Raw genomic sequence first — 22,828 nt, forward strand, 5'->3', positions numbered from 1 at the left:
CTTGTTCTGTGTTTCAAAGTTCAGTAAATGTACTATTTCTATAACCATTGATTAGAAAGCTGTCCAGTGTTGTGAACGCATGTAATACGGCAGGGGGCGTGAAAGTGCCTTCGAAAACACGACTTTGGTACCCTCCGGAAATCACGTGTCTGGACTCCAGCTCTCCTATAATGCACCTGCTGAGGCGTAGAGGGATCGGATAGTTTTGATGCTTCGGGAGAGTGCTCTGACAGTCGGAAGCACCGCATAAGTTTATTTTTCACCTGTGTTTTGAAAGAAAATTATTGGAATAGACCGAAAGGAATGGATTTCACGATACCCCACCTCTGCTGTGTATTGATTAGTCTTATCGCAGGTAAGTTTGGCGTCCACCGGCTACTTAAAAAAAAATCTTACATTTTCATAAGCGCGAGCGAAAATGGAGTGCTGGCTAGGAGCACCATGCTAAAAAGTTACATATTTGCGAATAAAATAACGATCTGGTTGTCTGTTCTATTTAATATGTCAAATAATTACTTTATACTAATTTGCTTACGCCTGTTTTTACTTATATCGAAAATGTCTAGCTAGTTTAGCATAGGAAGTTTGATAAAATTTTGAATAACGTCAGCTAACTAAATAACACTTGTCAAAATGTGATAACACAAATTATATCCTTGAATTCTGGAATCCCAAATGTAGACGCACTGTGCATAAAGTAACGTAGATATTTATTATTGAAATGACTGGAAATGCGTTTGACTTGAATAACATGTATATGCTTCAACACATGGTTTATTGAACTCACATATTATGGATAATATGCTAGAACAGTATTTATTTTTTACAGTAAACATATTTGCTAAATTGATATTGGTTGCATCGTGGTGAGATTTGTTTTCCCTACAAGCTGCAAAGCATTTTTTAACGCTACCTAGTTGTTTTTGTTTTGCAACTGGTAGTTAACACACACAATAGCCTGATCCGCCTTAAAACCTGTAAAGGGCTTCAAAGTGCTGCGTTTTCTGTCTGCCATCTGCCAAGACAATTTAAACTGTATTTCCCCCCCTCCCTCCCGCGCTAGGCAGGAGTCTGAAGGTCTTTAAATGACTTTTAGGTGCTTTCTAAACCCAGACAGAAATGCATTTTAATCACATGTTGGTCGCTGAGTATCGACCAGATTTATGTCCCTGAAGTATATTCTTACTGTATGTGAGTGGGAACTTTCTACGATTAGGCCAACAGTAAGTGTAGCCCATTTGGTATTAGTTTTCTTTAGTCTCATGGATGGAAAACAGAGGGCCTAATTCGTTTTAATTCACAATCCTTCACCAGTTATTTGTTGAGGTCCATTTTCTCCTGACTGCTAATAATATCCCACACTTCTGTCACTATTCCTTCCCAAAGTAATATGCCACTACAACACACAATGTCCTGCTTATATGAATCAGTGATGAAAAAAGATTGAGGCCATCGACTCATGTAGGTGGCTCTGATTGAGGCGTGTTAGATGCATTGGTATCATAAAACTGTTGAAATGGGTTTTGGCTCTCACATCATCTAGTTGGGATGGAAATCACCCTCTTATCAGCAGGTCAGGCGATTCAGATGGGTTGTTAACATTGATTACCTATAAAACTAAACAATACAGCTAAAACGTTTGTCAACTGGGATGCACTTTAGACAGTGTGTATTATTGAGAGTGGGGAGCTCACTGCTACAGGGGAATTCAGCACTCCTATTATTATTTGTGTGTCACTTGTAGCTTGTTGCTGTCCTGGAATTTCGACTGAAACCAGCCCCTCCCTCTCTCACCACAAAGTGAAACTATGGTACTGTAGATGGATTGTGTTACTATTAGTATCAGCCTGTGTTCTGTAGCTCAAAGGTTCCCTGCACTTTTAAAGTGGAGCTGCCACTGTGGATGGAGCCATGGTTATAGGGCAATGATATCCCGCACCACTGGTTACTGATAAACCCCTGCAATAATGAAGTGCTTCGTTTACACAGGCAGGCACAACTCTTTCTGCTGTGTTAAAGCCCTGGCACAGTGTGGGTAATGTTTAAAGGTCTGGTTAGGGGTGTCGTTATACTTGCCCACCAGTGCATTGTTCTGTAATGCAATACATTTTTGTACATGAGTAGAGGCTCATTACCATAATAATGTCTTCATGTGCTCATCATTTGGGGTGCTCATCCTCTTCCAAATGGTGATTCAATGCAACTAGGACATTTCTAGCTTATATGTTAAACTTCATGAAGCTTTCATTATTTTATTAGGTCGACCTAAATGCTTCAACAAAAACATTTACAAGCAAATATCATACTATATAAAGCAAAGGATGTCTAGCAGGGTATAGTTAGTTTCCGGAGATGTGATCTAACGGTTTCTTAAAACCCTTCATATAGACTAGCTTTGCCTACTGAAACAAATACGTTTTTACAGGGAGCTCAATGTCAAAGGTGATTCTCTTTTTGAGGCTTGTGTCAAGACAGTGTCCAAGGCACTTCTGTGTTTGTCATATCAGAGACACATTCTCTATATCTTCTCCATAGTCCCTGACAGCCCTGTCTAGTCCTGGCTGAATTAAGCAGATGCCAGTAGACATCCTCCAGCCAGTCAGCACTTTGATGTTTGTTTAAGTTGTGGGGCCTGGATTGTTATTTTCTCTGAAACCTGAGGAGGCCTCCTGTAGAGCCGGCTCTGGCCAGCTCTGGTCTCCCCCCCTTCACCCCTGGCCTACTCTGCTCCCCTTCATCCCTGGCTGTGGACTGGTCATTGTTGAGTGAAGCTTGGGACCTAGGATAAGGTAAATTCAGAGAGACTCAGAGTGCAGAAGACCAAGGATGTTGTTGTTACCTGATAAGCTTGCTGCACTCCACTCCCCGCTGGGAGCTCATTGCTAGGATACCTTTTCTAAACATGCAAATCAATTATAATTTGTGGGCCGAGTACTATAGGTGTCAACTTTACAGTGAAATGCCTACTTACGGGCCCTTTCCCAACAATGCAGTTAGTAATGAGTTAAAAAGTAAGACAAATTTGCTAAATAAAATAGTAACACAATAAAATAACAATAATGAGGCTATATACAAGGATTACCGACACCGAGTCAATGTGCAGGAGTACAAGGTAGAGGTAAAAGTGACAAGGCAATCAGGATAGATGATTAACAAAGTAGCAGCAACATAGGTGAAGAGTGTGTTTGTGTGGGGTTTGTATTCTTGTGATTGCGTGTGTGTGTTGAAGTGTCAGTGTAATGTGTGTGGGTAGAACCCAGTGAGTGTGCAAGAGTCAATGCAAAAAATGAAATAAACCTGTCAGTACTAATAGTCTGGGTAGCCATTTGATTACCTGTTCAGTAGATCCTGGGGGTGTCTGTTTATATTGGTGGGTCTGAAGGGATTCCTTTTGAGTCACTCATCAAAACAAAATTCTTTGACACAAATGCATTTTTTAATGTTCACTTAGTCTATTGTTCGCTGATCATGGCCAGGGTGAGGTTCTTTTGACCTAACTTAAACTCACCCTTTCCGATTTCGACTCACTACATTATGATATGCTTGTTTATCTCAAAAAGTATTATGGGGTTTCAGGCATCCAGCCAGCCTAGTTTTCAGTTCTGCTGTCTGAAAGAAATTGAGATATATTTGTTCAGAACATATTGTTCAAGAACATATCATTTTATATTTGATGGTTTGGAAAGTCTGGCCCTTGGAAAAATCTAGAAAGTGACATGGCAAGAGCGATAAGAGAAGGCATTTCTGTACTGTTCAACCTGCGCTATGCATGGACACAATGTAGACGAGCAGCTTTGGCTTGAGGTCATGATTTCACATTCAGTTCTTGTGTCCTGGCTGAAACAGACCCATCCCTCCTCTCACTTCAAATACGCTCTGGTAGCAGCCAGCTTCCCCTCCAAACCAAAATCTGCCCGCCCGGTCCCATTCACTCTGCCCGAAGCTCCTTTCTTTATTAGAAAATAAAGCAAGAACACGTAGAGTCAGATTGCACTCCAGGGACACCGCTGCTGTGTTCTCCACAATCGAATGATGAGAATGAAAGCACATGAATATTCAGAGACCCAGGCGGACCCTAAATATTTTAACATGCCGAGTCGCGCAGGCTCCTTGTCGAGTGACGACTCTTGTTCCCTCGTCTGCTTGGGAGTGCGAAACGATGCTGATCCCTTAACCCGAGCAAACCCGGTTCCTTTAAAATAAAATACATTTTCGATTTAGAAAGCAAGTGGACCATTTTAAGGCATGCCGATTGCATTCCATTACGGACAATGATAATGATTTAATAGTAGCTCATGTTTTCAAGCCCTGTTTTTAAAGGCTGGTGGTGAGGCCAATGTTTTCAGAGTTATTCACTGGGAGCAACAATTCTGCCTGCCACTGGGCCGGCATCCAAAGCACTACACGGAGAGATGTTGGTAGCCCTTCACTTGAACCCTCCTGGTCATTTTTGTATTAACAGATGGTGTTAGTAGTCATACCAAACTTGTTTGAACTTCTGGCCAATTATTGAAGAGTTGGTCATCTTGACCATCAATGTTTTAATGAGGGCATAAAGTGATGTGTCACTAAGATGTGATTGGTAAGAGAGAAGGTGAGATTGGAATGGGGTCGTGCCAGGACAACAACCTCAACGTGAGCAAGACAAAGGAAACGATCGTGGACTACAGGAAAAGTAGGGCTGAACACGTCCCCATTCACATCGACAGGGCTGTAGTGGAGCGGGTCGAGAGTTTCTTGCTGTTCACATCGCCAACAAACTATCATGGTCCAAACACACCACGAAAGCCATGAAGAGGGCACGACAACGCCTTTTCCCCCTCAAGAGACGGAAAATAGTTGGCATGGGTCCCCAGATCCTCAAAAAGTTCTACAGCTGCACCATCGGGAGAATCCTGACCGGATGCATCACTGCCCGGTATGGAAAATGCTCGGCATCCGACCGCAAGGCGCTGCAGAGGGTAGTGTGTACGGCCCAGTACATCACTGGAACCAAGCTTCCTGCCATTCAGGACCTATTATACTAGGCGGTGTCAGAGGAAGGCCCCAAAAATGTTGTGGTAAGGTCCTGTTGTATTCAGCGCATGTGACAAATACAATTTAAGTTGATAAAACGTACTGAAACAGGGAGGGACTACCTGGACTAAAATAAACACTCCTTTTATTTTTGTTTATTGCTTCCCTAATGATCACAATCCAGATGTGCCAAGTTGGTGGACGTGCACTTATGAACGGACCAGGAGGCAAGAATTTTTCTGCTCTCTCCCCCTCCCATAAATAAAAACAAGGCCACGGTGCTGCTGGCTCTCTCCACTCCCATCAGTCATCATTAGGCCGTCGGTCTGTTAAGACGATAAACACCCCGCCACATGACTGGGCCACTCGATATTCACATATGCACAGCCCCTCAACGCCCTCATCCCCTAATGAGGAATAATGGTCACCCTGACGGATAAATGGCTAACTGTGACGGAAATGGGATTTTTCAAATAAATCTCTTTTGATATTTATCACACAAACTGCCCTACTGTAGTTGAATGAATCAGCTAAAGGACCCATGGAGCTTTATCTTGCAGAACTTCTTTGCCATATTTGGGCCATCTTTTGTTATCCACTTCTCCTTTATTTAAAGATGGCGCATGGATTTACTGTCAATGGCAGAATCCTGAGGTCAAGTGTGCAGGTCTCTAAAAACCTTAAATAAATCTGCCTCTTTTCCTTTTATTCCTCGATAGAATTTCTGGTAGATTATACAACGAGTGGGTCTAATGCTGATTGGTTAAAAGTGCATTCCAGCGGGTGTCTATTCCACAAATTACCACCGGCTAAATCTATGAAGTTAAAATGCCTATTTACTCTGTTCCATCTGACTGCGCAATCCGCTGTCTCATCAGCCCAGGCAGGGAAGTTATAAACTTAATCTCCACTATAAAAAAACATCTAGACATTATCTCACATTTCTTTTCGACTAACATCTCATTTTTCAACAGCAGAGATTTGTATAAACCTTTGTGTCGCTAGGAAATTTGCAACATTGTTTCAATTCGATCTCCAACTGTCCCATAGTAATGAACGTGTAGGGGTCGGGACGAGAGGCAGGCAGCGCTTCTCAGCCAGTCGAAATCATGATTCAGCTGGCATAATATTTATGGATATATACAAAGAAATGTCAATTGAAAAAAAGGTAAAACGAAACAAAGTGCAGCTAGTTTGCAGTCTTTCCAGCTACAGTTGTTGAAGTTATTGTGTCCTAACAAGAGAACACATTTTCTATGCCAGGTGAAATCGTGCCTCTTTAGCTCATTGTTATGGATGTATCCAAATGAATGCCTCCAGAAAACAGCTTAAACAAATGCAGCTACTGTTGTTATTCTGTCTGCACTGTTTGATGTGACTAACACTTCGATCACACCGACAACGTCATTGCATTTTGGTACACCAGAATTACATTGATTTCCAATAAAACGCTGCGTTTGCCTTGCAGCATTGCGTTGCAGAGGCAGTTGCGAACCAATAGAACGAACGACCAGCCGGCTTGTGTAGCAACCCTAGATTTTTGTCGGGACTATTTATTGTGGAAGGATGAAATAGGATGAATAAATCAAAATAACATTTTGAAAATGAAAATATGTCAGTCATATGTTGGTAACCCGTTGTTTAAAAGTGATAATGCCCGAGAAGCCGGTGTTTGGAGGATATATCGACTTTCTCTGGCCTAACAACACCTGTGCTACTATATCCTCCAAACACTGGCTTCTCAGGCATTATCACTTAAAGGTAGGCCTACACAATGGATCTGAAACTTAAAAGATGCTGTTAATAGCTTGTGGAGTGTGGAGTGAGACAAACATAAGCCTTTCTAGATTGTTTGTGTTTAGTCTGAGAAGATGGCAAACCTCAAGTCAACACACAATGTACAGGTAACTGCCAACATAATGGAAACACTTGAGTAAATGAGGGATACAACATGTATTGAATGCAGGTGCTTCCACACAGGTCTAGTTCCTGAGTTAGTAAGTAATTAACATCCCATCATGCTTAGGGTCATGTATAAAAATGGTGTGTAGGCCAATATTTTGGCAAGAGATGACAATGCCCCCATCCACAGGGCATGAATGGTCATTGAATGGTTTGGAAAGCATGAAAACGATGTAAGCCATATACCATGGCCATCTCAGTCACTAGATCTTAGCCCAATTGAAGACTTATGAGAGATTCTGGAGCGGCTCCTGAGACTGCGTTTCCACCAACAAAACACCAAATGATGGATTTTTTTTTGTGTGGAAGAACGGTGTCTCATCCCTCCAATAGAGTTCCATACACTAAGCCATAGACAAGTTGCATTGAAGCTGTTCTGGCTTGTGGTGGCCCAACACCCTATTAAGATACTTTATGTTACTGTTTCCTTTATTTCGGCATTTACCTGTACATTATTTTTGAGGAGTGCTTTCAGAAGCAAACAGATCAGTAATGTCCCCAGCTGGCTGTCATATTAAGGCTCTTTGTGTTTGTTTAATCCTCTCAGGGAATGTTGCTTTTCTGAAGATGATGTTCATCAGTCCAAATGAAGTGTCTTCAGATGAGTAAAAGGAACAGGACTCACTGCTTTGAACAGGGTTGATTTCTAAACATAACTTCAGCCCAAAGGCTAAGGACAGCCCCTCCCGATCCGCTTGGTTTAACTCAGGTTGTTCGGCTTATTAAGGACATTCATGTACATGATTCTAGTATTCTAGGTTAATACAGGTCTCTTCCTTCGCTGTGCATGTTGGACCACCACAGTGTGATGGTACACAATGCGACAGGCCTTGCCCCAGGGTTCTGCATCTGCAGGTGTTTGTGAGCAGTCAGCTGCTCCCTCCCTACCTGCCAGCTAGATCCTGACCAGGTCTCTCCTGCACAAAAAAAGACTAACCCGGAAAAATAAAAATATAATAAAACGGTTTCCACAGAAGACTACCTCTATCTATTCCCTGGCATATTCAAAGCAGGAATCCTAGCCATGCAGTCATTGAGCAGCCTTTTAAGGTGTGTGTAATATTGTTAACATGTCCACACATTGTCTTTTACACAGCGTAGGCTATTATATATAATATCATAATACTATCTCTTCCAGCGGTAAGCCCCTCTCCCACTAAGAACAGCTAATTGCAAGTCTAATCTTAAAATATGGCTCAGAAAATAAGCAGCGCAGGCAGGTGGGGCTGGATTAAAGAGTGGAAGGGGGAGTTGAAGCAGCTGTTGGAGGAGCCATTTTTAGCGCCTGTATCTCATTGAGAAACATTATGCATTGTTGACTGGCAGCACACGGGGGAGAAAGGCAAATATGCACAGACTAGGTTAAAAGCTTCTTCCTAGACTCAAAGCTCCCCCTCTACTCCTACCCTCTGGCATTGGTTTTCAAGTCATTCCTTGTTTAGTGTTAAATCGATGCAAATGATTATTATTACGTGTATGTATCTGTAAATGACCCCTGTTTTCATGCCAAAGTGATTTGTTTCCCCCAGATGACTTTTAATATGCTCACATTTCCTTTTTTGTCCTTTTTATTCTGATTACTCTCCACGAGTGTGATTGCGTTCACTCTTTAGCTGTGATTCCACAAAGCTGGGTAACTGTATCATGACATTTTACAGTATAACCTTTTGTTAAGAGCTCTAATCTGTTCTGACTTGGGAGTATAAATAAATCAGGCAGAGCTTTCATGTACTGTCATCAAAGAGCATTACATTTCAATTTCTGATTTCTTGAATTCAAGGGAGGTTAGCTTTAGAGTGGCAGAGTGAGTGTGGAGTACAAAGCCCTGGTATAAATGTTTAATTTCACCTCTTAATGGGTTTTCAGTGCATTTTAAACAAGTTTCATTCGAATATATTAGTACTCTATGACCTTAATCACTTGCATGTTCTCTGGTTTTGTAACATAATAGTAATATATTTTATTGCAGACACTTGTCGAACACGACTAACTGTACAGTGAGTATTTGATCACTATGGAAATAAGAGCTTGGCGTTGGTAGTGCCACACTCTTACCAATTTAGCCACAATGTAATATGAAGGCACAAAGAGGTGACTGGGTGGAAAACATAATGTGTGACTTAGCCTATGGAATTATTTACTGGAGTTGAGGTCAGAACAGAATTTGGTATATTCCAGTTAGCTGGGGACCAAATGTTCACTCGCATCAAAACAAAAATGATAACATTTTATTGTTCTTGGAATTCAGGGAGTTGCTATCGCAACATGGAACACTGTTTATTACGGTCAAATGCCAAACAATGAACAAGGAGTATTTGACAAATATTTCTGTAAGTAAACTCAGTGTATCACTTCTGAAATGGGTAGAGACCCATTATTTTAGAACGTTTTGCCCATGTATTTATAAGTGGGGAAAAATAGCCAAGGTCAACAACACAATAGCTGATTACATGTGTTACACAAACATCACACGTGTTACACGTACGTTCCATTTCTTTAGATTGTCCAGGGTAATGTTACATAGTTTACAAAACATTCATAAAACTATTCATGTTTGCTACATTCGGTAGCTTCAGTGCTTTCAGAAAGTATTCACATCCCTTTACTTTTTCCACATTTTGTTGTTACAGCCTGAATGTAAAATTGATTCAATTGAGATTGTCACACAATACCACATAATGTCAAAGTGGAATTATGTTTTTAGACATTTTTGATAATTTATAAAAAATGAATTACATTGAGTCAAGTATTCAATCCCTTTGTTATGGCAAGCGGAAATAAGTTCAGGAGTAAAAATGCACAAAACAAGTCCACATAAGTTCTCTGGACTCACTCGGTGTACAATAATAGTGTTAAAATCGTTCTTGAATGACTAACTCCTGTCTGTACCCAACACACAATTACTGTATCTGTAAGGTCCCTTAGTCGAGCAGTGAAATTAATACACAGATTCAACCACAAAGACCAGGGAGGTTTTCCAATGACTCGCATCGATGGGTAAAAAAAAGAAGCTGATATTGAATATCCCTTTGAGCATGGTGAAGTTATCAATTACACTTTGGATGATGTATCAATACACAGAGTCACTACAAAGATACTGGCGTCCTTCCTAACTCAGTTGCCAGAGAGGATGGAAACCCCTTGGGATTTCACCAAGGCCAATTAGTGATTTTAAAACTGTTAGAGTTTTTAAAGGTGCTACACACTTTTTGCACTGTAATTTCAGAAAATATCCATAGTATATGCTGATAGTAACAGTGTTTCACAGTATTACTTATCTGCCAGTGAAGTGATTGGCTGCGATATTCGCCTATTGATATTTTGCAGAAATTTGACGCTTTTTCCATTTCAGTTTATGTAAGGAAACAAACACTGAATAGTGTAAGTAATCATTGTACCATCTACATTGCTGTGAAATATATTTTCAGTAATGCAAAATATTGTTTTTACAGCTGTTTTGAAGCTGATGGATCAAAACACAAGATAGACCTAAAGAATATTTGCGTTCTTCATTTCCCATCACACAATGTTTCATTATGAAGCTTACCCATAGTCCCCAGTCATGTGGTGTTTGTTTACAAGCAGACAACATCGAGAGACCGGAGACTTGTGAGTCGCTCACTGTTGTGCAGCACTCTCCAGGTGATCTTATTGAATTACGGAATTCACAACTAAATGTTTGCCAGCTAGATATTTTATAAGTAATAAGTAACGGTCTAAAATGTGCTAAATGCTCTGCAGTTGTGCATTTGGTTTGCTAATTTAGTAGCTATTTAGCGATCTAGCTAAGTGGTTAGCTTCTTACAAAAAGTTAATTAACAAATACAAAATCAAGTTTATTTTGGTAACAGCAGAGAATCCCCCCCTGGGTCGAGCCTTGCTGTCTAATATTTGTTTTGTGTGTACAGCAAACTGTGAGTAGCATTTTTTAATTACTTGTATAACTTTGAGCTGGGATGTCGGTCTTGCAAGTACTTTAGGTCAGAACTGTGTAATCTCTGCAATGCGCTCGTTAGCATTCTCTATGGGATTTTACATGTACTTTATAGCATTGCTAACCTTCGGATTCCAGAGGCTGTGTGGTTTCAAAATAACAAATTCACCTTTCAGCTGTACAATAACCTAAAACACAAGGCCAGATATACACTGCAGTTGCTAAACAAGACGACATTGAATGTCCCTGAGTGGCCTAGTTACAGTTTTGACTTAAATTGGCTTGAAAATCTATGGCAAGACTTGAAAATGGCTGTCAAGCAATGATCTACAACCAACTTGACTGAGCTTGAAAAATTTGTGCAAAGCCTTTACAGACTTACCCCAAAAGACTCACAGCTGTAATCGCTGCTAACGGTGATTCTAACATGTATTGACTTGGGGGTGTGAATACTTATGTGAATGAGATTTCTGTATTTCATTTTGAATACATTTGCAAAATTTTCTAAACATGTTTTCACATAGTCTTTATGGGTTATTGTGTGTAGATGGGTGAGGAAAGAATCAATTTAATCAATTTTGAGTTCAGGCTATCACACAACAAAATGTGGAATATGTCAAGGGGTATGAATACTTTCTGAAGGCACTGCTACATGCGCTCCTCATACAGTTGTATAGTATGTTTATGCTCCTTTCCTACCTGATGACTAACTTACCAGACTGACCCAGGGTGCTCTATAATCAGTGTAGTGTTGTCTGTCTGGACCACTCACGGCTCAGCTCTTTTAGATGTCATTAGACCTGGAGAGTTACCAGATTGTCTGGGAGTGTTGAGCTGTGTGCACCCAATGTTAAAGCAAAGCACTCATACCTGGCTGCTAGATTTTTTTCTATCAATTAATATAGTTTCAGATTGAGGCATAAAACTTCAAGGTTGGTAGGTTAGCTGCACTGACCTTGTGAATTTTGTTTCTGTTGTTGCTGTCCAAGCATAGGTATTTCATACAATGGAGGTTTTTTGCCTTGATTGATGAGTGGGAGGCTAACATTGTTAAATTGTGTTGGACAACAACGGCTATCTCGGTGGGTGTTCCCTGGGGTGTTTGACAACATTTGGCTAGTAGTAATTCAGGTCATGGCGGGTGTATTTTTAGTGAGTAATGCTTCACTGTGAGGCTGTGAAAGATCAATTTGTTTTTCAGTCTTGTTGCTGATAAAAATCAGTGTGTGATGACGTAGTGCACACAATGTACGTTTTCTCTTAAGTTTTCATATGCCGAATAAAAATGTCAGGATGTTTCCATCGCATTTTTAACTCTACCAATGGCTTTGTCACAAATTGTTGCGTTAAATGGCAAATATACCTACTCTGGTCTTGGCACGTGCGCTCTAGCAACCGCTTGCAGATACAGTGTGAGTATAGCCTACTTGATGACATTATTATGGTCAAACGGCAGCCAAGCATCGCTCATCATGTCACTAGAATAAGACTCTCGATATTCATTGTAAAGGAGCATCAAAATCACTATGCACTTTCACCACCCTGTGAAGTTCATAACTTATTTCATCTGTAGCCTAATAAACTGCATGGTTTCCCGTGTTGTAGTTGGAGGACCATACACCAAGTTTACTTCAATAGGATGGTAATTATACAGTGCATTCGGAAAGTTACCAGACTTTTCCCACATCTTGTTAGGTTACAGCCTTATTCTAAAATGTATTAAATAAAAACAAATCTTCATTAATCTACACGCAATACCCCATAATGACAAAGTGAGAAAAAAACCCAGATACCTTATTTACATAAGTATTCAGACCCATTGCTATGAGACTTGAGCTCAGGTCCATCCTGTTTCCATTGATCGGCCTTGATGTTTCTACAACTTGATTGGCACATTCAATTGATTGGACATGATTTGGAATGGCACAAGATCTCACAATTGACAGTGCATGTCAGACCAAAAACCAAGCCATGAGGTCGAAGGAATTGTCGAGGCACAGGTCTGGGGAGGGGTACTAAATCTCTGCAGCATTAAAGGTCCCCAAGAAAACATTGGCCTCCATCATTCTTAAATGGAAGAAGTTTGGAACTACCAAGACTATTCAAACTGAGCAATCGGGGGAGAAAGGCCTTGGTCAGGGAGGTGACCAAGAACCCGATTGTCACTCTGACAGAGCTCCTGAGTTCCTCTGTGGTGATGGGAGAACCTTCCAGAAGGACAACCATTTCTGTAGCACTCCACCAGTCAGGCCTTTATGGTAGAGTGGCCAGATGGAAGCCACTCCTCAGTAAAAGGCACATGACAGCCCGCTTGAAGTTTGCCAAAAGGCACCTAAATGACTCTGACCATAAGAAACAAGATTCTCTGGTCTGATGAAACCAAGATTGAACTCTTTGGCCTGAATGCCAAGTGTCACGTCTGAAGGAAATCTGGCACCATCCCTACGGTGAAGCATGGTGGTGGCAGCATTATGATGTGGGGATGTTTTTCACTAGCAGAGACTGGGAGACTAGTCAGGATTGAGGGAAAGATGAACAGCGCAAAGTACAGAGACATCCTTGATGAGAACCTGCTCCAGCGCACTCAGGATCTCAGACCCGAGCGATAGTTCACCTTCTAACAGGACAATGACCCTAAGCACACAGCCAAGACAATGCAGGAATGGCTTCAGGACAAGTCTCTGTATGTCCTTGAGTGGCCCAGCCAGAGCCCGGACTTGAACCCGATCAAACATCTTTGGAGAGACCTGAAAATAGCTGTGCAGCGACGCTCCCGATCCAACCTGACAGAGCTTGAGAGGTTCTGCAAAGAAGAATGGGAGAAACTCCCAAAATACAGGTGTGCCAAGCTTGTAGCGTCATGCCAGAGAAGACTCAAGGCTGTAATCGCTGCCAAAGGTGCTTCAACAAAAAACTGAGTAAAGGGTCTGAATTTGTATGTAAATGTGGTATTTCAGTTTACATTTTTTATCAATTCTAAACCTGTTTTGCTTTGTCATTGTGGGGTATGGTGTGCAGATCAATGAGGGGGAAAAACAATGAATACATTTTAGAATAAGGCTGTAACTTAACAATGTGGAAAAGGCGTCTGAATACTTTTGAATACACTGAATACAAATATTTGCGCATAAAGGCGTTTCCACTGACATTTCTCACATAATAAATTTGACTTTAATGGACAAAAAATGTGCTTTTCTTTCATAAACAAGGACATTTCTAAGTGACCACAAACTTTTAAATGGTAGTGTATATTCTACAGAGACTCGTGCCCAGAAAGTGTTTCACTTCCAAATGTATTTGATTTGTAGGCTTGGGTACATCACCTTTTCCTCCTTCCTTTATCCAGTAGACTAGTGTCAGTTCTGCTTTGCTAGATAATAAAATGGCATTTCTACAGCTCCTAATTTCAGAGGCAATTCTAAGCAAATTTCATGCTCTGGAGTCCATTTGAAATGGCTACTGAATGTCAATGTATATTACTTTCTGTGTATTTGTCATGGAACATGTTGCCCCCTGCGGCTAAAGGGTAATTGCCAGCCTTTTACAGGGTTTCCACAGCGAACCACTGAGATAGGGTCAGCCCGTCCTATAACGTTTGTCAAGACTGGGATCAAAACCACAACCTATAACCGATTCACCGGTCATATCCTGGACCTTTGTGCTCCCTTCAAGCTCTGAGCTCTGCGGCTTTAAGGGTCTTAGTGCGTTTATCTCTGCCGTCCAGATTCTCCCGTCTCCTCTTTATATCAGTCTGACAAGCCTCATCTCACACACGCTGCAATACAACGCAACATCAAGAATAAATACATCAAAGACTAGATGTCATGACAGAATCACAGAGGGAGGGGGGAGCGGACAGTGGGAAAAATATTTTTGCAATATCGCTTTGTGCAAGATTGCTTAATTAAAGCTTAATTAAAGATTGTTTTTCTTGCTTCTTGTCACTCACTCACTGAATAAGCCAGGCAAGGGGGTGGGGGTTGGTACATTCAGGCCTTCTCGTCATGTTCAGGCTGACAATGAGAGCTGGAGGAGGGATGAATATACCCAGTGGGCTCAGCTATAATGGCAGCTGACAGACTCTGTGGCTCTACGTAATGGGCCTGAACACTGGGGTGTGTTTAGTTTAGTCCACCTGGCTGGCTGATGCCTTGGAGTCCACAGAGTGGGGATACTACGGTACTCAATAGCGTAACGGGAGCTTGAGTTTCCCTAACTGTGAAGAGAGAGGAAAGGGATACTGCTGTAGTCATAATGATTATCAGGACAGCTTAAAGCGGGCCTGTTATCTTTTGACAGAGCTTATCTTGATGTCCTGTTGTATTTTTTTTTAGTCCAGGTCCCAGAGCATGCATTCACCCTGGTTAGAGAGAGTCTGGAAGAGACTGGATGAGTGGGCTTTGAGAGGGAGGGATGCTGCACATCCATTTTGAGGTGATATTGATCTTTTGTGCTTACTAGGTACTTTATCAATACACCATTTGCCAAAGCCCCATCATTGGAAATACATTTTTTTAATTGAATTGTGTAGGGTCCATTTCCATCTAAAAAGACCCATGAGAACCAACAAGTGAAGTAAATTAGAGCATGTCAAATGATAGCAGAGTTTATATTTTTGAGAAATTAAGGCATATTTTAATTTTTCTACCATTTTCCATCCAAAAAATTATGAATAAGGCTTTGATTTTTGGTCAAACAGATGGAAACGGGGTCTTAGACAACATCTACCAGAAAAACTATTTAAAAGGTATTAGAAATAGATCAAAGCATAATAATGTAAGTAAAGATCCATATTTGGTTTTGGATAAATTATTTGCCTTCTGTAAGTTTAAGAAACATTGCCTTGTGCCTTGTAATTCTGTTACCAATAACCGTCATCTTAAAAGTAGGTACACCTACCAATTAGTTCGTTTTATTTAAACTCATAATTATTTTACAAACTCGGTAATGGAATTAGAAGTATCTGTAACAGAATTACTGCAGTTGAATTGTCATCTGGTGTTCAAAGCGGGACTGTTTTTCAGTCGGGAAAACTCCTTCCTCTCTCTCTCACACACACTCGCTCTCTTGCTCTCTCTCTAACAAGCATCCTCACCCCCTGAGCACCGGACATCCATGGACGTAGAAATTTGGTCAGTCCGCCCTTGTCGGATGAGCTCTGAACCAATCATATATATTTCACAAGTTTGGAGAGTACAGTAGAACACATTGGACAGTGTAGTGGACAGTGTAGTGTAGTGTACTGAACATATGTGCTGTGATGTCCAAACTTGGGAAACAGATGACTATGATTTTGTCTGATCCGGACCAACCAAATGTGATCTTGTTTGGGGTCATTGCACATTACAATAATAATGTGTAGGATAATGCCCAAATACGCAAAAGAAGGATATTGCATATTTCTGCCTTTGTGTATACATATTCACCATGAAGAGAAGGTTGTTCATATCCATATTTATGCATTTCTGTATAGTACAAGTCAGGGGCCCATGATGTCAAGTCAAATCGTAATTCCATTGCCAGATGTAAATCCACTTCACCTACTGTAGGTCAATGTGTCGTCATAGCTGACACCCCACCCCATTCTTTCTGCAGACATATTTTGATTCTTAATTCGGAGCAGATATTTAAGAGTTTTTGGAAAACGTGGTCGCCTAAAAAACTGATGGAGATTTTACCTTAATTCCAAACTTTTGCGCAGTTGTTTCAGTAAATGTGTTTACCGTGGAATTGCCCTAAGCTATATGTTGCCAATACTAGTCGTAGACTACCTACCTAGCCTACGTCACATGGACACACACATTCATGATGTTGTGTGTATTTTGTCTGATTATGTCCAGAGGACCATCATGCAACAACCTGGGGTGTGGACCTATATTTAGACCAGAATCTGGGAGGGGGAAGCATGAGGAAGACGGACTCATCCATTGACTGCTCCTAGCCAAACCGGCTGACAGTAATGGATGCTCCTCTGCGGTGTAAAAATAGGTTACTGTGTAAAATATGCATAGAATAGATGTTAATAGCTTAATCTGCATGAAATAATATGCATAATAATGTGTTTTAACAACATGAAACACATAAGATTTCTGTTGCCCTAAATATTTATATTAAATTAAATCAATTTAGTTAGACACCCTGGACCCTCTCCAATTTGTAAACTGCTACAAGCAGATCCACAGATGGCTCTGTTGCACTCCACACGGCCTATGTCCTGACACGTAGCACCCAGGCGGTGAGGGTAAGCAACAACACATCCACCATGCTGACCAACACTGGGGCCCCTCAGGGGTGTGTGCTTAGTCCCTCCTGTACTCCCTGTTCACCCACGACTGCGTGGCTGCGCATGACTCGCAACACCATCATCAAGTTTGCTGATAACACGACGGTGGTAGGACTGATCACAGATGACGATGAGGCAGCCTATAGGGAGAAGGTCAGAGACCTGGCGGTGTGGTGCCAGGACAACAACCACTCCCTCAACATCAGCAAGACAAAGGAGATTATCGTGGACTACAGAAAATGGAGGGGTGAGCACGCCCCCAAAGACATTGATGGGGCAGTAGTGAAGCGTGTTGAGAGCTCCAAGTTCCTCGGTGTTGGCATCACTAATGAACATGGGCCACAAGCATGTCTCTTCTTCTTTTTGGCATTCTTTAGTAGTGGTTTCTTAGCTGTAATTCATGCAGTCTCCTCTGAACAGTTGATGTTGAGATGTGTCTTTTACTTGAACTCTGTGAAGCATTTATTTGGGCTGCAATCTGAGATTAAGTTAACTCGAGTGAAATTATCCTGTGCAGCAGAGGGGTCTTCCTTTCCTGTGGCGGTTCTTTAAATTTTCCGGATTGACCGACCTTCATGTCTTAATGTAATGGACTCTCATTTCTCTTTGCTTATTTGAGCTTTTCTTGCCATAATATGGACTTGTTTTTTTCTAAATAGGGCTTTCTTCGGTATACCACCTCTACCTTGTCTCAACACATCTGATTGATCAAACACATTAAGAAGGAAAGAAATGCCACAAATTAACTTTTAACAACGCACACATGTTAATTGAAATGCATTCCAGGTGACTACCTCATGAAGCTGGTTGAGCGAATGCCAAGAGTATGCAATGCTGTCATCAAGGCAAAGGGTGGCTACTTTAAAGAATGTGTTTAACACTTTTTTTTGGTTACTACATGATTCCATATGTGTTATTTAATAGTTGTGATATCTTCACTATTCTACAATGTAGAACGTAGTAAATATACAGAAAAACCCTGGAATGAGTAGGTGTGTCCAAACTTTTATAGATCATTTTTTTTTATCTTCAACTCTGCATTGTTGAAAAATGACCTGTAAGTAAGCATTTCACTTTTAGTTTTACTAAGCATGTGCAAATAAAATTTGATGTAAAAAAAAGTATGTGTTCTTTAAAAAAGATAGAAGAGATCCTGCCGTAGTTGTCTCTAGTTGAAGATTCCTCTTCCCTTTGGGAGTATCCTAGTTCCCTAGTAGTATTTGGATGGAACCAGTTGTGCTTAGTACATCAAGTCTTTGCATACCTCTGTACTGCACTCTTCACATAGCCTAGGCCTCCCATCCTTTGTGTTTGGCAACCAACCACCACTGTCTTTACCCCTCCCTTTGTTTGTGTGTGTTGACTTCCTCATAATTGGGCTTAAAGGGATACTTCGGGGTTTTGGCAATGAGACCCTTTATCCACTTCCCCAGAGTCAGATGAACTTGTGGATACCATTTTTATGCCTGTGTCCAGTATGAAGGAAGTTAGAGGTAGTTTCGCGAACCAATGTTAACTAGCGTTAACACAATGACTTGAAGTCAGCATGCAGATACCCATAGACTTCCAGTCATTGCGCTAATGCTAGAAAATTCAGAAGTATCCCTTTTAAGTCAAACTGTAGGGTCTTAGTGGACACGTGTAACCTGAAAGCCCTGTCTGTAAGTATGCTTCATCTAGCAAACACTGCCGGCATGCCTCAGTTTCTATCATATCACGTAAAGGAAAAAACTAATCTCAAAAACTGACCTGCCCTGCTATAACCTGACCAATTGCCTTTTTGCTGCTTGTTCTATCAGAGTAGATACCGTGGGGATGAGTAAAAGAGTTTGACACATTTCAGACATGGCTGACCTGTGTCTGTTGAGCTGCGGAGATGTCTGAGGTTAAGCCGAGACCCCTTTTCAGGCCAGCCAGCCCGTCGGTCTGTCCCCCTTTTCCTAAACTTCTGTTATTAATACGTTTGAGAACCAGGCTTGTTATGGGTGCTAGCGAGGACTCTTAATCCTTAACTGAGCCCTGCATTGCAAGGATGAATGTTCTGGTATGATATTCACACTTCGTCAGTCTAAGTTGGTTACGTCTCTTCTGCCCCCTCCTCCAACATCCATTAGGGACTGTCTTGAGAAACATTTTTCACAGCATTCCATTTTCAAATGAACCCACAGATTGCACACAAAGTTTTAATAGAAACACAAGGTCCAATTTCCCTATTCCTCTAAAGGGGTTCCGGAATACATTTTTAATCATCTGTACACTACAAATTGACCACAAGTAATCCCAAAAATAGATTTCAAATAGTATAATATCATATCTTGATTGTATTGAGACACAATCACAAAAAGCACATGGAATCGGATATTTCAAGCCACATTTCAAGCCACCTTTGTAGGTGGCTTGAAGTCAGATACAAATCTGATTCCTGACCATATGACTTGTGGCTGAATGGTCAAAGCTGATTTATTTCCCCTTAAGACTGTTATTTGACATTTTATTTTGTTGCTTGCTAGCTGCTCTGTTGACAACTACCACATTCTTGTCAAACTAACTAGTTTCATTGTTTACAAGCAAATTAGTGAATGAGCTAAACAGCTAGCTAGCCTGATCATATTGTCTTTTTGAGGCTAATTATTCTTACACTATGATTTTGAACATTCAGAGCAACTGGGAAACGTCTATGACAGGCATCGTTGTTATGTAGCAAGCTAAGGTGACATCTGAGTGATAGTAACCACGAGCACCACCACCAATCAGTCTACACTACCCGTCATGACTATGACAACTAGCGTAGCCATATGACTGCTGTCTGAACACACACACATCCAATTTGGTCACTTGTAACATGCTGTTTAGACGGTCAGTATTCCAAAACTGATTTGAGCATTAAGGCCTGCAATGTGCACAAGGCTTTTGTCGACTGCCTGTTATTTTTTCAACTCCCTGTCTGTTGTCTGCGTTTCCCTCTCTGATGTAGCGCGATGTTGTGTGACTCCATTGGCCCTCTGTCTGAATGAGGCGACTGCGGTCAGCAGTATGGCTCTGTGTTTGAACAGTGACGCTTAGGGCATTGTGCCTTAAGGCCCGGACAAAGGCTGGGGGATAGAGCTGAAGGATAGTGCTGGGGTGCAGAGAGTGACAGACCTGGGCCCTATCAGGGACTATTTGTTTTGGGGGATGGGAGGTAATCTAGGGTGAGCAGAGGAGGGATCTATTTTACCCCCTGTCCATAGCTCTTCCTGTGTCTGGAGAGAGCTATGGGATACAGGCCAAAAACACGTGGCTCTCATTTCTGCTCTAGTTGGAATTGTTGAAGCATGAGTCAGAAGGTGCCTCACCTCCTGGAAATTCTCTCTCTGCCTGCTTCCACTTCCCCAAAGTTGGTAGTCATGGATTCTAATTCTCTTGCTCACTGTCTCTTTCACTCTCCTTTCTTTTTCTTGTTTTTTTTAATCGCCAATAAATATGTGATCCTTTACCAAACTTATACTGAACAAAAATATAAACGCAACAATTTCAAAGATTAAACTATGTATGTATGTATGTATGTATGCGTGTATGTATGTATGTATGCGTGTATGTGTGTATGCGTGTATGTATGCATGTACAGTGCCTTGCGAAAGTATTCGGCCCCCTTGAACTTTGCAACCTTTTGCCACAGTTCAGGCTTCAAACATAAAGATATAAAACTGTATTTTTTTGTGAAGAATCAACAACAAGTGGGACACAATCATGAAGTAGAACGACATTTATTGGATATTTAAAACTTTTTTAACAAATCAAAAACTGAAAAATTGTGTGTGAAATTATTCAGCCCCCTTAAGTTAATACTTTGTAGCGCCACCTTTTGCTGCGATTACAGCTGTAAGTCGCTTGGGGTATGTCTCTATCGGTTTTGCACATCGAGAGACTGAAATTTTTCCCCATTCCTCCTTGCAAAACAGCTCGAGCTCAGTGATGTTCACAAATGCTCTCCATCCAACATCAGTTTTCAGTTCTTTCCACAGATTCTCGATTGGATTCAGGTCTGGACTTTGACTTGGCCATTCTAACACCTGGATATGTTTATTTTTGAACCATTCCATTGTAGATTTTGCTTTATGTTTTGGATCATTGTCTTGTTGGAAGACAAATCTCCGTCCCAGTCTCAGGTCTTTTGCAGACTCCATCAGGTTTTCTTCCAGAATGGTCCTGTATTTGGCTCCATCCATCTTCCCATCAATTTTAACCATCTTCCCTGTCCCTGCTGAAGAAAAGCAGGCCCAAACCATGATGCTGCCACCACCATGTTTGACAGTGGGGATGGTGTGTTCAGCTGTGTTGCTTTTACGCCAAACATAACGTTTTGCATTGTTGCCAAAAAGTTCAATTTTGGTTTCATCTGACCAGAGCACCTTCTTCCACATGTTTAGTGTGTCTCCCAGGTGGCTTGTGGCAAACTTTAAACAACACTTTTTATGGATATCTTTAAGAAATGGCTTTCTTCTTGCCACTCTTCCATAAAGGCTAGATTTGTGCAATATACGACTGATTGTTGTCCTATGGACAGAGTCTCCCACCTCAGCTGTAGATCTCTGCAGTTCATCCAGAGTGATCATGGGCCTCTTGGCTGCATCTCTGATCAGTCTTCTCCTTGTATGAGCTGAAAGTTTAGAGGGACGGCCAGGTCTTGGTAGATTTGCAGTGGTCTGATACTCCTTCCATTTCAATATTATCGCTTGCACAGTGCTTCTTGGGATGTTTAAAGCTTGGGAAATCTTTTTGTATCCAAATCCGGCTTTAAACTTCTTCACAACAGTATCTCGGACCTGCCTGGTGTGTTCCTTGTTCTTCATGATGCTCTCTGCGCTTTTAACGGACCTCTGAGACTATCACAGTGCAGGTGCATTTATACGGAGACTTGATTACACACGGGTGGATTGTATTTATCATCATTAGTCATTTAGGTCAATATTGGATCATTCAGAGATCCTCACTGAACTTCTGGAGAGAGTTTACTGCACTGAAAGTAAAGGGGCTGAATAATTTTGCACACCCAATTTTTCAGTTTTTGATTTGTTAAAAAAGTTTGAAATATCCAATAAATGTCGTTCCACTTCATGATTGTGTCCCACTTGTTGTTGATTCTTCACAAAAAAATACAGTTTTATATCTTTATGTTTGAAGCCTGAAATGTGGGCGCGCGCACGCACACACACACACACACACACACACACACACACACACACAGTTGAAGTCGGAAGTTTACATAAACCTTAGCCAAATAAATTTAAACTCAGTTTTTCACAATTCCAAATATTTTAATCAGAGTAAAAATTCCCTGTTTTAGGTCAATTAGGATCACCACATTTTAAGAATGTGAAATGTCAGAATGATTTATTTCAGCTTTTATTTCTTTCATCACATTCCCAGTGGGTCAGAAGTTTACATACACTCAATTAGTATTTGGTAGCATTGCCTTTAAATTGTTTAACTTGGGTCAAACGTTTCGGGTAGCCTTCCACAAGCTTCCCACAATAAGTTGGGGGAGTTTTGGCCCATTCCTCCTGACAGAGCTGGTGTAACTGAGTCAGGTTTGTAGTTCTCCTTGCTCACATGCTTTTTCAGTTCTGCCCACAAATTTTCGATAGGATTGA

General features: G+C 41.1%; 1 protein-coding gene across 1 annotated transcript in view; it reads left to right on the forward strand.

Annotated features, from left to right (window-relative positions):
* The first annotated feature begins 172 nt into the window (after nt 1-172).
* Nucleotides 173-22,828, forward strand: part of cxadr (CXADR Ig-like cell adhesion molecule) — a 59,935-nt gene continuing 37,279 nt past the window's right edge. The window contains exon 1 of the mRNA XM_036937414.1: nt 173-355. Within this exon, the coding sequence (XP_036793309.1) occupies nt 304-355 (52 nt within the window). The 5' untranslated portion in view covers nt 173-303. The remainder of the gene's footprint in view (nt 356-22,828) is intronic.

The sequence above is a fragment of the Oncorhynchus mykiss genome, chromosome 12 (genome assembly GCF_013265735.2).
Source record: "Oncorhynchus mykiss isolate Arlee chromosome 12, USDA_OmykA_1.1, whole genome shotgun sequence".
Taxonomy (NCBI): Eukaryota; Metazoa; Chordata; class Actinopteri; order Salmoniformes; family Salmonidae; genus Oncorhynchus; species Oncorhynchus mykiss.